Genomic DNA, 13,666 nt, shown 5'->3' with positions numbered 1-13,666 from the left:
TTTATATATATATATACACATATATATATATAATTTTTTTTTATAAATATATAAGCTAGAATATGTTACACTATACAAAATAGGGGAAGGAGATGCCTAACAAAATAAAAACCTTCGCCTTCCCCACTGTTCAAAGATCATTCTAAAATCACGCCTATTTACATTGGACACTTATTTAATGAATAGATTAAACTGATATCAGTTGAGAAACTTACGGCAACGTTTCGTTCCGCAAGTACATGGGATTTTATCCTCCTCAAATGGAAACTTGTAATCGTATGTGAGTTCTTCGCCGCAAATGATTTTGCGAAGAGCGAATATTATAATGTGCTTGTATCCAAGTATTTCCACCACTTTCGAATAACAGTTGGGCTGAAAATTTCAAAGAAAACACGTTTAGAAATTGCCTTTTATTCACTTGTTGCGTCATACTCACGTCACACGAATGATTAATAAATCGAGCTGCATTTCCCTTCATTGTTGCATCCACAACCAAATTATCATCGATACGAAACATGTAGCATCCAATTCCTTTAGAGTTGTAGTACCTTTCCCTTTTATCTGTTAACACCGACCTTATGACCTATTTAAAATAACAAAAGTTTTAATTAGAGGTGATGGTATAATAAACATTTGTCTATAGAATACTGAATTATATAATTTGCCGCTAAAAAATACATGCTCTTTAAACTTTCATATATTTAACTATATAAAATATAAAACATGTCGTAAGTCGAATCTGACATCTTTAGATTATTACACACAATAATTCAACCAAGTTATAATCAGAATTTATTGAGGTAGTAAATTATTGTATAAGAATTCTGCCAAGAAATAATATTGAATTCTTTTAAGATAGTTATGAAAAATCTTACCTCGCCTGCGTACTCTATGACCATTTCACCAGCTTCAATATCTCGTAACGAAAATAGTCCTCTACCATGGATTTCCGATCGATAAACCCCAACAGAATATTTTGATATAATTTTTAACGCTCTAAAACGCATAGCGATTGGTAAACTGGCATTGGCATTTTTTCTAAAAATAAAAATATACGTTAGATATTTCTGCTTATAACACAAATGAGTAATTATTTGTAATCTTCTTACTTCAAAACCGCATCCAGATCATACATTTCCAATGTACGATGCTTTGACGAAAGCCATCCGAACATATCATACTTTTCTCTTTTGTTCTCGTAGGGTAAGCAACGCCTCGATCCATCCTCGTTGTCGTCGTCCTCGATCTTCACCTTATCGTTGGCTTTGTGAAATATTGGTTTGTACGTTTTGCATTTTATCGCGTCGGGGAGTTGCTCGAGTAAGTATTTCATACCTTTCGTTCTAAGACCGAGCAGATCCATGTCATTGATAGACTTGAATGCAATATCCGGAAGCGCTGGTAGATTGTGTTCTAGTCTGGAAGTTTGCACCTCGTTGAATATTTTCCGCCAAATCTGAGGCAGCGAAGAATCCGTGTAATCAATGCCGTCATCAGATTCGATTTTGTAAAATATTGAAGTATTGTTGTTTTTCTTTTGAAGTTTGCTAGTCTTAAAGTCATCTACATTTTCCAATAGTTGCTTTGGTTCTATCATCGTATTTTCTTTGTTTTCGATGATCGTCGATGTAATGGTTTGTGGCTTTGCCTTGGGAACCTTCAATGGTGCTATCTTCTGAGTACATTTCAATTCAGGTATTTCTATTTCCAATTTCATCTCCTTCGGAAGCTCAGGTTTAATAATCTTATTTTCTTTCAGAATACCCGGCAAATGTATTTCTGTCACTATTATTGGTGTGCATTCTTTGACAACAACGTCCTCAAGTATCGTAATTTTCTGCTTTTCATTGTGAACTATTTTCTGTATTTCTGGTGCATGAATCTGCTTTTCTGTTGGCTTCTCTTGCTTCTTTTGTTGTACACTTGTGGGCATTGGGAGTACCCTGCTCATGGGTCTGCTGCTCTGAGTAACAGTTGGTGGTTTTGGAGTTGGTGTTACTATATTAGTTGGGATCCCTTGCTCAGGGACGAAGGGAGCTACTGGTAAAGTAATACTGTTTGAATTGTTAGCTACTGTGATTGGTGGATGAACCGGCTTCAAAACGGTCGGTTGTGGAGCCTTAGGTGGTTGCTCAACGTGATTCCAAGCCTTTTTTGTCATTTGTACGCTGCTTGTGACTGGCTGAGGAGGAATGTTCGCTTGTATTTGTGGTACAGACACTGCCGGCTGATTGACTATCGTATTCGGGTTAACTAATACAAAATTGCCATCAATTACTGGTTCTAGTTTGCTCGTCTGAAATACTTGCGTTGTTGCTGAATAGCTGCTGTTGGTAGTAAGCACGCCCGGTACAGTTGTGGGCAAGAATTGCTGCGATTGCATTACTGTATTTTGAACTATAGTTTCAAAACCATAGTAGACTGGTTGAACTTGGGTGACTGGTTGAGTTGTCCAAACCATAGACCCATTACTATCAACTATTAATTGACCAGCATCAACTCTAGGTTGTTGAATGATCATGGTTGGTTGCACATTCGGCACTAAACTGAGAAAATTGTTTTCAGGCAACTGGACTAATTGCGTTTGAGGATTTATTGCAGTGGAATTTATTTGTGGAGTAATTGTTGCTACATATTGCACGTTCTGTCCGGTTTGTTGTTGGAAGGGGTCTACGAATGGAAGCATGTTCGTTGATGGGATATGTTGCAAAATAACTGACGGCGAATTCTGAGGAAGCACGATTGTATTCCCTTGTACTCTAGATTTCTTAGCAACGATCCTAGGCCTTGGTCTGGGTTTACTCTGCGGTATTATTGGACGTACCCATTGGCTTTGAGGTATATTGACCATCGAATTAACCATATTTGGCGCGAGCATTTTAGTCTCAATAGCTATGTGTTGGTTCTGCTGCGATAAATTCATTAATGGTGATACTTCTGGTGTGTAAGGAACTGATTGCAAGGTCACTGGTTGTTGGATATCTATAATACCATTCATTTGATTCATAACTTGAGAATTATCGACCGAGATGATTGATGGATTCAGCGTTAGTGAATTCTTGTCCACTGATATTAAATTCGGTTGATTTAAGGTAACATTCTGGTTGATTTGATTCATACAAAATTGGTTTAATAACTGAGAGTTTCCGTCCGTCGAATTAATTGTAATTGGTTGATTAAGATTGATTACATTCGACTGTGGATGCGATATTATCGGCTTCAACTGTTGATAATTGTACAGTATTCCATTGTTTTCTTGTACTTTGGATTCGGATAAAATGGTTTGAGTATTCATTACAGTAGACTGTATTTGATTTTGTGTGGCTTGATAGGTGCTGTAGGTTTCAAATGACGTAATTACCTGCGGTTCTTGACTATCGATTACACTCACTACAAGAGTTTCATTCTCTGTTTCACTTTCACTTGTAAACATAGCATCACAAGACTCCAAATGCCTTCTGTAGCTGGCATTCGTACGGTAGGTGCATTGGCATTTTTCGCAAGTGACAGGCTCTTCGGGGATTTCTGGGGTCCACACATATTCGCTCTCATGCGTCGGTGATCCGCACTCGCTACCACTGGAATCGCAAGCGCCATCAACTTGCAATAACTGCATAAACATGCTGTCTCGAGAAGTTGCTAATTTTCTCTTTTTATTTGCTGGAGAATTATCCAATTGTTGAAATGTCAAACTGCACGAACGCTGCGGGTTCCTCGGTTTCATCTTATCCTCGATTTTCTGGAACACCTCAGACTTGCTCCTTTTAAGATCTCTGCACATTTTCACATCGTCTTCATCAAACTTCGAGTCGCTGTTCATATTCAAACTCAGATTATCGTTGCAATTGATTTCAGAGTTTTTAAAATCCATCCACTCTTCGTATCCGCTGAACATGTCTTGCACGGATATTCCGTCCAGCAAATCCCTTGGTAACTCTTCGAGAATAGCATCAGTCAGTTCTGGTGACAATATATCAGCGGCGTTTTGAGGTTCCTCGTAGTCTTCAAATTCTACTGCGTCCGTTTTCTCACGGTCATTTTGTTGCCATAAATAAATGTCCTTAATTTTTTTCTCGATAATATGTTTTGGCAATGAATGATCAACAGTAAAGTTTTTGTCGACGTATTTGTGAGATTGCGTGTTGAGTATCGATGTTGTGATTCTATAAGGTATTAGTTTCCAGGGTTCGGTTGTAGACCAAAATAGCCTGGAGCAAACAAAACCCACTGGAATTAAGACGTCAACGTGATCAGAGACGCAGGGCACAATTTTGCCCAAATTAAGTACAGTCAAAGAACCAACCATAAAATGGATTTTATCTCTTTCGCTAAATTTTTTCTTCTTGCTATCAACTTCTATGTAGACAGATCTTTTAATTTCAAACTCTCTGGGATTTGTAAGAACGTTGAGCTTATTAGCTATTTCATGAGATTTACAGTACATTGTTCTATCAGCGATGAAGTGGCATTCCGATTTTTGTGCACATGGTAGATGATACGTTTCGAAACAGCCCTTCAGGCAGCAACCTACAGTTGCTCCTTTTTGTTTGCATTCGGCGCACCGGATGGATCTGCCTCTACTCACTGCACTTTGTACGTTTTGCAAGGATCCATCAATTTCTTCATAAACTTCGGAAGACCAAAGCGCGCAATTCGCATGGACCCAGTCGTTCTGACCATAATAGAGAAGTCTTGCTTCTTTGTCAGCATAACCATCACCAATTCCCTTACACAAATTGCAAAGCCTTGTATCGACGATATCAGTGGCGTTCACATCGAAGCGATCGCATATTTTCTTATCCTCGTCATTTTTATCAGCGTGAGAAGCATCGCAAATGGTCTTGTTCAGGTCATCTTTCTGGTTAGGATCAAACCAAGGAAATACTTTCTTCAAAATCGATCTATAAATATTCAACAACTCATTGGAAGAAGTCGAATTTAAGGCATGCTCCATGCCTTCATTGAATTCATGTAGAGAGAAATATTCATTACAATTTAGTTTGTTCTTGATTTCGACCATACTCGGTGATATAGGAATCTTGGAATCGTTCAGCGCCGTGCTATTGAAGCTATCCTCGAAATCTATTTTGTTCTTGAAGATCGCGTTTACTTGTTCCAAGTCGCTATCCAAAGGATTGTCCACTTCTTGGTTGGTAGTCGGCTCCGTGTTGATAAATTCTAAACGGCGCGCGGAGTTCAAACTTTTCGCGGTTGGAGTACATACTTTGAAGGGACTTAACTTTAGCATATCCCTAGCAACACGATTCTTACTCAGCAATCGTAGAATGTTGTTAAAACAGGATCGCAGCTCCTTTTGAACGGCCTTCCTCCAGTAGGGCGTCGAGGCGTTCGAACAGAGGCGGCACAAAAACTCAACGGACTCTGGCAAGATGCTCAGTATTTGATACTGCTCATCGGATAATCCTTCACATTTCGCATGCACCCACTTACTGCACTTACCGCATTCCATCATCTACAGAAAAACAAATAAATGGGTTTACATTAGATCACACATTGGTTTCTCTCCTAAATGTTAATGGTATACCTTGGTGTCGAAATCATTGTCATCATAGCAACATTGGCATAAAGGACAATAGTTACCTTTGTTCCTTAACTTAAAACATTGTAAGCATAGAGCAACGTTTCCTACAAATTTTGTTATATTATCCGTACCGCAACTTTTACACCTTAAGCAGTTGGAACAAACCTGTAACGATCAAAATTCAGTTATACAATATAATTTTATAAATCTTATAGTTACAGTTGGTCTGTCGTCGGTTCTCCATTTAGTATTGAAGCATTGCGGGTGGTACGCCTTATGGCATTTCTGGCAATTGATCTTCTGCCGATCCGCCTCGCCGCAGGCACAACATGTGGTGCATTTAGGACAGATCCATGAGTATTTTTCATTTGAATTGCTGAAACTCCCTGGGGCCTGCTCCAAACAGTACGGATGGTACGGTTCGCAGCAGATACAGCAGTGCAACAACGTTTCCCGACCAGCACTACCGCATAAAAAACAAATCGACTGCATTGGAAAGGACTCGGATGATATAATATTAAATCCGTTACAAATGATCTCATCGGGATCGTAGTTTTCCCAATAATCAATGTCAATTAGATTCTGATTATCTTCCCTTGATATTTTTTTAATCTTTTTACTAAAGGACGGTTTCATCTGAAATAAATATATACGTTAGTAAGCACCATCAGTGTTTTTACTTGCAATGAACTTACAATTTCAATTGGAAGCATAGAAGGTACAGTGGCTTTTGATTTATCTTTTTTGGAAGGTTGAACAGGTACTTTAAGTTCTGGTTCTTCTTGGACTTCTGCTGAATCAGGTGCAGTAATTTCATTAGGCTTATCTATTTCTGGATCTGATTTATGTACATCAGACTTCTCTTCTTTCTTGTCTGTTGGAAACACAGCTGGTATCTGCCCAAGGACAATTGACGCGCTTCTACACACATGCTTTACTCTAGGACCTTTCAGATCAACTTTTTGTCTCTTAATATCTGACAGTGGATTCACGGGTTTCTCCTCTTTTTTAATAGGTTTTATTCGTACAGGCCTTTGTCTCAGAATAATTTCGGTATTTTCAAGTGCCGGTATTGTGTCCACTTTATTTTCTGCATTTGATTGCCATGTGAGTAAGGGTAGTGAACTGGAGAATGGTGATTCAGTATTAACTTGCATGTAAGTCGGTAGAAAATTCGAAAGGCTAGTTTTTAAGGCTAATGGCATTTGAAACGAACGGAGGCAAAGTTTAAGCCAACATGCAGGACACCTAGAGTTGTACGCAATTCTATTAAATTTCCATTGTTGATTCCGAACTATGGGGCAAGACCCCTGACCTTTGAGGCAAGTCAGAGTGGTGATGTTCTTATTATTTGAATGCTGTATCAGCTTTGATATAAACTTTCTACAAAATTCACATGTGTAGATATTAAACTTCCTGGCTTGTTTGATGAATCTGTAAAAGCGCACTGCACCACAGACTCCACAAGTGATTGTTGTTGGGGCACTTGTAATACTGGATACTTTTGTAGAGAAAGGTCCCTCCATACCTATGGAGGTTCTTGTGTTAATCTGCAGCCTGGCTTGTCTAAGAACCACTCTAGTCTTGCTTTCAACTGGTACCGGATCACTGTCAGTTTCATCTTTAACTTGTTCAGTTTCACTAACCACATCACTTTTTTCTGGTTTGACAACAGCTTTCTTGTTAATCACACGCTTTTTCACAATTGTTTCACTTTGTTCTATGTTTAAAAAACGTTTGTTGGGTTTAATGACACGCGATGAATGCACACTACGACTAGGGAGAACAAACTTTCCAACTATGTTGCTTTGCTCCTTTTTCGGACTAATTGAGAGCTTACTTTTGTTTAACTTGCTGCGAATGGTGAAGCCACGTGCTGGCCTTCTGCTAACTTTACTTCTAGTTAATCGAGACGAACTATTTAGTGGACTACTTGTTGATGTGCTTAGCAGAATGCCCCTCTTGATTGGTGTCCTCTTGCTGACAATGCTCACCCTGTCCTTCCTCTTTTTCCGGATCAGCAGCTTTCCTTCTGGTGTGAGTTCAGGCTTAGCTTGAAGGACATTCGGTTTGCTGCTGTCAGCCTGCAAATGCAAAATAAAAGTGAATTAGAAATGAGTGTATGCAATATTGATTGAAGGTTTAATGTTTGGTTATGTGCAGGATATTGTGTGATGCTTAAGGGGCAGGTGGACAACGCTAATGAAATTTGCACCCGCAAAAGGCAACGTTTATTAATGTTTTCTTCATTCCTATTGTATGTTTACCTTTTTCGAATTGTCGTCTGCCTCAACTGTCACAACAGTGGGTTTATATTCACCAGCAACTGTTGTGTTTACAACTGCAGACAGTACGTTTATCCGGGTCCTGTTCACATGTTTCGAGGGTTTCCCGGGGAATTTCGAACGGCCCATTTTTCAGTGCAATCGAAACGATCACATTTTACTTAACCGCTTCGCAAATACGACAAGAAAATCCCATCGGGTGCAATTCATTTCACTGCATTTCACGATACGTTCATTCTCATTTAGGAATGCGCAACGATAGGTTTGACGCGCACCCTGGCGGCCGGCCCCACCAACCGCCGCCAGCCAAACCGCCAACAATCGCGCGCCAAATTCGAATTGGACCCTCAGAATTGGGTCAAACTCTGAACGCACGAAACAACTGGAAACAACGCGCTCACTCCACTATACCAAAAATACCATTGAGTTATTACAGTTTTATCCATTTATTTGCCACTTAATCATATACAAATCACATTTATGCAACGTCCATTTTGATTTACTCCTTCTTTTTTGTCTTTCTTTGTTTGTTACAACCGATTCATTTGCCGCATTTCCACCAATTGGAAAACAAATTATTATTATTATTGTTTGCTTGCTTTCTTTCTTTACTCCGACCTTCTACTATCCTAACATTAATCAAATGTAAAAAATAATTATAAAAATATTTGGAAATCGTTTTTAATTTCGTCCGAATCGGTTTCATCTCTGGATCAAATAGATGTTACATACAGAGCTAAAATAAATTATTTCTTACATATTACGCGTAGCACGAACAGATATTGAACAGCTGTTTGATTATACGTTCCACATAAATGCGCTCCATTTAGTTTAGCCTGCAAAAGCTAATACTTAATGACTCGCAAATCAAGTACAAAAATATTCCAATAGAATACAGCCCAGAATACATCTGTCTCCACCCTTCGTACAAATATGCAAATTGGCACAACTGAATGAGTATACACACGCACAAACGTTCATTTTTTTCTTCTCTCCTTCTCTCGCGCTATTTCGATTCAATTCAAATATTGGTCTCTTATATTTATATTGTAAATAAATAATTCTTTGTTTATTGTATTGGAATCAAAATAAAACAAAATAATAATGAAGAAAACAAGAACCAACTCAACTCATCAAAACATCTCGTATATATATATATGTACAAATAAAGAATGACTTTTTTCCTGTCTCGACAAGCGGGTAACAATCTTAGCTTTTCTTAATTCCGCCATTTGTTCCTCTCTTTTTTTTTGTTTGTTTCGTTTTGTTGCCTTTCTTACCCTATGCTATGCTAAAAAATTACATACAGTACATTACAATAAATTTCATGCATATACATCTTTACTCTTAAATTAATATTTATCTCATTGCACGAGGACATGGATAGAATCTGAACATGATATGTAATCAAGAACGGAAATTGCAGTATTGTTCGATGATCGATCGATTGCAGAAATTATAATACGAATCTATTGCGATACTACTAAAGCAGTATACTTGATATATGTATGTATGTATATATATATATATATTTGATAAATGGTGTCAGTTTGTTTAGATAATATCCAAGATTGAGTTGCCAATGCGCATTAACTTTCCTCGTCCAGGAATTCGACGTGCGTGAATGGAAAGTGGCCCGTTTTCCCGTTCAGCTCTCCTTCCCATTGCCCATTTATATTAGTCTTGGTTACAACGATGATGTCTCCAATTTCTAGCTTCAAAGCAGTCTGGTCGTAAGCGTTGGGCACCCTAACTTGCTTTACTCTGGCCCTAGCCGGTAATTTGCGCTAAAACAATCATTAGTTAGTAACGACATAAATTATACATCAAAAACATCCGCAATACCTGATGTGTTTGATACTTCTTCATGGCTGCTTCACTGTTGTGAGGTGCTGCGAGCGAAACCGGTCCACCAGAACCGGGTCTAGGAACCTCTGGCAATTGCTGTCCATCTTCTATCTATAAGTAAAAGTACAGTATTAATCACTAATCAAATATCCAAGGACATCTAGCAAATAGATTGAGTACACTACTGATATTAAGCTAATTATGAAGAATAAGTTTTAATGATGTGGCAGTAAGATAAGACTAATTTCCATTAAACAGTAATTAATACTTACTTTTTGAATGTAAGGGACTGGAATGGATCCACGCATTCCCATGCTATTCACAGCTGTCCACCATTGTTCTTCATCTTTGGATATTACTGTAAGAATATCTCCCTTCCTGAATGGAAGATCGTCATTATCCTACAAGAAGCAAAGATTAAATTGCTATCCACTTATAATATATTGCTTCTTATACTTTTCCATCAAAATCAAATTTGGCAATGACTTTCTCTTGCTTCTTAGCTGCAGGTCGGATGAGTGGAGCAGTGTCCAAGTAATGGAGTTTGTAGAATGCTAACAGACTAGGCAGATCCACAAAGAGCTGATCACCAATCCTATATCTGACTTCATCGCTTTGTTGTGTTTTGTTTATAATATAATGACTAACCTTGCTGTCTTCCCTAAATGAATTAAGAAACTGTTACAGTAACAATCAGTTTACATATTTGTAATGACTCACTTCACACATAATACATAATCCCCAATGCAGGTAGCACTGTCCCGTATGAGAAACACTCCACTCTCTCTTTCAGCAAGGAGGATATCAGTTGCCTCTTGCCTGGTCAAAGCACCAAAATACCAGCTGAAAATTGATTAGATATTTATAATAATCTATGGGTGGGTCAAGTGAAACTTTGTTAAGTACCTGCTCTTGTCCGTAGTATCAAACGACGATGCCATGGTGATTTATGAATGCGATCAACAGTGTCCAACCATCCAATTTGTACTGGAGAATCTGCGACACGTTTAAGGTTATGTAACTGATATAATAACAAGAATATTATGTTTCGCTGTCCGGTGTCCGGTAGCGCAGTTCGCGATAATTCCAGGCGGTAAAGACACTTAATTTATATTAATTTAGGAGACTGGAACCACACAGACTCGTACTATTTCATTATTTTTAATATTGATTCAATCTCAATTATCACTACTTTACCCGACGACGATCATCACATACTTTTGAACTCTCATTTACGAACGCGATTTACTCCAATTACTCAAGGAGTCCGAAAATATGTGCGTTTATTTACTTCATAGGCAGACAAAACTCTTCCAGAATTTGACTACCGAAAACAGAAGACACCATTTTGCTACCTCTCACTCGCACCATCTACCCATCTCTATCTAACTCACAGATGACCAAAGAAAATCACATACCTCGAACTCAATAAATATTAATGGTACATTTGCAACAGGATTCAATTCGTTTGTTAACAGATATACTCACATTACTAATTTCTCAATTGTTTTCAATCTATTAATCTAAATTGTATAATGTATAGGCAACCATGTATACACTCATGATCTACAAGTCATAGTTATTGATGCGATCAATGGAAATTATTAATAAAACTCGCTAAGAGTAGTAGGGCTCATTGTAGAGGGAAATAGCTTGTTTTATTCAATAAAAAAATAAATCTCGTTTGTTCATAAAAAAAATATAAAAATGTTCTTGTTCATCAACATATTTTATTAAATAACCAAATTACATCATCAACTTCGGTCTTTCTCGGAATGTTTGAGCTATGATCTCTAATTAAACAATGACACTTATAAAATGATCATACAGTGTTTTCAGCTAAATCTAATTGTATATCAATTTGACCTGAATATCCATTATCTGGTATTGTGTTAAGGAATTTTACATAATCTTCAGGCAACTTGGACTCTACACCACCTAATTGTATTGTTTTCAAGTAAATAGGGGATGGTTTTCTCTCAGATGGTAAATCTTTGATATTATGTATAAATGATGGTGAGATAGTTTGTTGATAAACCCTACACTGGATTGATTCTCCTTCTGGATTAACTACATTCACTTCCAATGGAAAGTATATGTTTCTATCAACCCCTTCTTGTCTATCAAATAAATAGAATATAATACTTATTATACAAAAGTTAATCTTATCACCTATCCAAATCTGGCAAGTTTTTCATATCAATTTCCCATATTGCACCCCAAACATGAGCATCGCTTTGTGGTACTATGGTTGCAGAAGCACCCTTCCATCTTGAAGAATATGTAGCGAAATCAAGCCTGTAACCCTGAGAGACCTTTGAATATAGCAGTTGAAGTATTAAAAAAACATACCTGTAGTTTTCCAATTGCGTATCTTTCAGCACTGGGATTGTTAATCTTAATCCTTTGAGCCAGCAAATTGCTTCCATAAGCGAAGTACAGAAATGTTTTTGACATGTTTGTTTTTCAAACGATAAGTTTCATTTGACAATTTTATGCTAATGCAGTCTTGTTATACTTGCCATAAGATTAAACGTAAGAATAGATAATTATGCATGATTATGCAACCAAACATACATATTATTTATTTATCACTCAGTCATAATTCGATACGAAAGTGGTGAGTTTCAAATGCAGATCAAACAAATCTCGTAATAAGTGAAGTCGATAATGAAAATAAAATGTTTAATTTTGATTACTTATAGTAGATGTACTGACCAAACTACAATGCCGGCAGTTAACTTATTTGAAAGGTTGTAGTTTTACCTTTAATTTGCGTATTAGATTGTTTAATAATTGGTAATCGATTAATTTAAAAAAACGTGAAGGTATTGCAGTAAATTTAAAAAAATTGTAAAATAAATAAAAATTTTAATTTACTGTGCTAAAAAATAATGATTTCGCTTTCGATTGCTACAAAATAAATTAATTTTGGTCGATTTATAAGAAAGTTATTAAGCTTTAATGAGTTGGCGGTTTTCGCGAATCAAAAAAATCTATCGGAATAATCAAGAAACAGTCTGCAACCACACATACGTATTCCTGTTGCAGATTATTTCCTGCAGATGTCGCAACTTGTATAATTAAAATGCATATAACTCAAAATATAATTAGTTGTTTAATTATTAGACTAAATTAATAGCATTACATTTGTACAAGCACTATTTTCATATGTTTTTTTATTTAAATACGAACGTTTCTAAGGAAGTGGATTTTGAGCAGCGCCAAAATGCCTGAACTACAACCTTTGATACATTGTTAGCAGATGGCGCCAGCTGTTACAAAAAAATAGAATATACATTTTGCGCCCAAAGTGCAGGCAACTAAACATACTTATAAACTTTACTGAACAAATAGGAAAACAACGTCTTAGACAATGACCTGTATTTTCGTAAAAATGAAGTCCCAGAGGAATGTTATACATGTTTGTTGATCTTGAATATACATGGATTAAAATGAGCGCAAATGTTAATTTGTAACTGCAATGGTGTCCTCATAATTGATTAACAAACTTTGGTATTTTACAAATGAGTTGGAAATTAACGTCTTCGATAATGGCGTGTATTTACGTAAACACTGACTCTCAGAAGAATTTTGGATATTAATATTGATCTTCAATATAAAGAGATTAAAATGAGTGCAAATACAGGCTTGTAGCTACCATAGTTTTGTAACAATTAATTATCAAACTTTGGTATTAGAAAGTTTGGAAAACAAAGTTTTCGAAAATGGCCTGTATTTTCGTAAAAACTTGCTTCTGGAAGAAGGAATAAACAGGAAATCCAAAAAATACCTTTAAATTTAACTTGGGACAGTAGCTAACTGTTTTCGAGTCATCTGAAATTGAAAAAACAAAGAATCGATGTTTTTTTTCAGTTTTTCGTGAATTTCTCCACGTACTGTCGTCGAGTCGCCTGCAATGAGCTTTAGAAATTGAAGAAAATGAACACATTCTCAACATTTTATACGTAACAGAGAAACGACAATTTTC

The 13,666-nt window shown here is 36.8% G+C and overlaps 3 protein-coding genes across 8 annotated transcripts in view; all 3 read right to left on the bottom strand.

Annotated features, from left to right (window-relative positions):
- The window catches only part of LOC108569866 (histone-lysine N-methyltransferase trithorax), a gene marked incomplete in the record, with an annotated part of 8,542 nt that extends 470 nt beyond the window's left edge, over positions 1 to 8,072 (bottom strand). Inside the window, 8 exon segments of the mRNA XM_017931597.1 lie at positions 55 to 372; positions 437 to 583; positions 876 to 1,038; positions 1,110 to 5,473; positions 5,546 to 5,707; positions 5,762 to 6,178; positions 6,238 to 7,626; positions 7,810 to 8,072. Coding sequence (XP_017787086.1) covers positions 199 to 372; positions 437 to 583; positions 876 to 1,038; positions 1,110 to 5,473; positions 5,546 to 5,707; positions 5,762 to 6,178; positions 6,238 to 7,626; positions 7,810 to 7,956 — 6,963 coding nt within the window.
- An 807-nt stretch (positions 8,073 to 8,879) lies between these two features.
- Positions 8,880 to 11,205, bottom strand: LOC108569874 (adapter molecule Crk-like). 5 transcript variants are annotated; one of them, XM_017931616.1, is made up of 7 exons: positions 11,164 to 11,205; positions 10,582 to 10,671; positions 10,396 to 10,518; positions 10,132 to 10,336; positions 9,948 to 10,076; positions 9,673 to 9,786; positions 8,880 to 9,614 (listed from the first exon to the last, which is right to left on the bottom strand). In XM_017931616.1, exons 2-7 carry the CDS (start codon positions 10,614 to 10,616, stop codon positions 9,417 to 9,419), a joined length of 804 nt encoding a protein of 267 aa, XP_017787105.1. In that variant the 5' UTR covers positions 10,617 to 10,671; positions 11,164 to 11,205; the 3' UTR covers positions 8,880 to 9,416. The 5 variants fall into 5 exon arrangements, with proteins under 5 accessions (XP_017787105.1, XP_017787104.1, XP_017787102.1 ...); XM_017931615.1 differs by having other exon boundaries at positions 11,094 to 11,172; XM_017931613.1 differs by lacking the exon at positions 11,164 to 11,205 and adding an exon at positions 10,873 to 11,073.
- A 183-nt stretch (positions 11,206 to 11,388) lies between these two features.
- LOC108569857 (gamma-glutamylcyclotransferase-like) lies at positions 11,389 to 12,209 on the bottom strand. 2 transcript variants are annotated; one of them, XM_017931563.1, is made up of 3 exons: positions 12,028 to 12,209; positions 11,848 to 11,981; positions 11,389 to 11,795 (listed from the first exon to the last, which is right to left on the bottom strand). In XM_017931563.1, the coding sequence occupies exons 1-3, from the start codon at positions 12,130 to 12,132 to the stop codon at positions 11,498 to 11,500; spliced, it is 537 nt and encodes a 178-aa protein (XP_017787052.1). In that variant the 5' UTR covers positions 12,133 to 12,209; the 3' UTR covers positions 11,389 to 11,497. The 2 variants fall into 2 exon arrangements, with proteins under 2 accessions (XP_017787052.1, XP_017787053.1); XM_017931564.1 differs by having other exon boundaries at positions 11,848 to 11,973; positions 12,028 to 12,187.
- Positions 12,210 to 13,666: the final 1,457 nt, after the last annotated feature.

Source organism: Nicrophorus vespilloides, unplaced genomic scaffold (assembly GCF_001412225.1).
Source record: "Nicrophorus vespilloides isolate i.1.1-1 unplaced genomic scaffold, Nicve_v1.0, whole genome shotgun sequence".
NCBI lineage: Eukaryota > Metazoa > Arthropoda > Insecta > Coleoptera > Silphidae > Nicrophorus > Nicrophorus vespilloides.
This window is presented reverse-complemented; position numbering and strand designations above follow the sequence as displayed.

Coding starts and splice junctions, on each gene's coding strand:
- LOC108569857 (XM_017931563.1), bottom strand. CDS start 12,132: ATGTCAAAAACATTTCTGTACTTCGCTTATGGAAGCAATTTGCTGGCT. Junction 11,982..12,027: donor ACGCAATTGGAAAACTACAG/GTATGTTTTTTT, acceptor AAGGTCTCTCAG/GGTTACAGGCTTGATTTCGC. Junction 11,796..11,847: donor AACTTGCCAGATTTGGATAG/GTGATAAGATTA, acceptor TTTATTTGATAG/ACAAGAAGGGGTTGATAGAA.
- LOC108569874 (XM_017931616.1), bottom strand. CDS start 10,616: ATGGCATCGTCGTTTGATACTACGGACAAGAGCAG. Junction 10,519..10,581: donor GATACTACGGACAAGAGCAG/GTACTTAACAAA, acceptor ATCAATTTTCAG/CTGGTATTTTGGTGCTTTGA. Junction 10,337..10,395: donor GATTATGTATTATGTGTGAA/GTGAGTCATTAC, acceptor TAATTCATTTAG/GGAAGACAGCAAGGTTAGTC.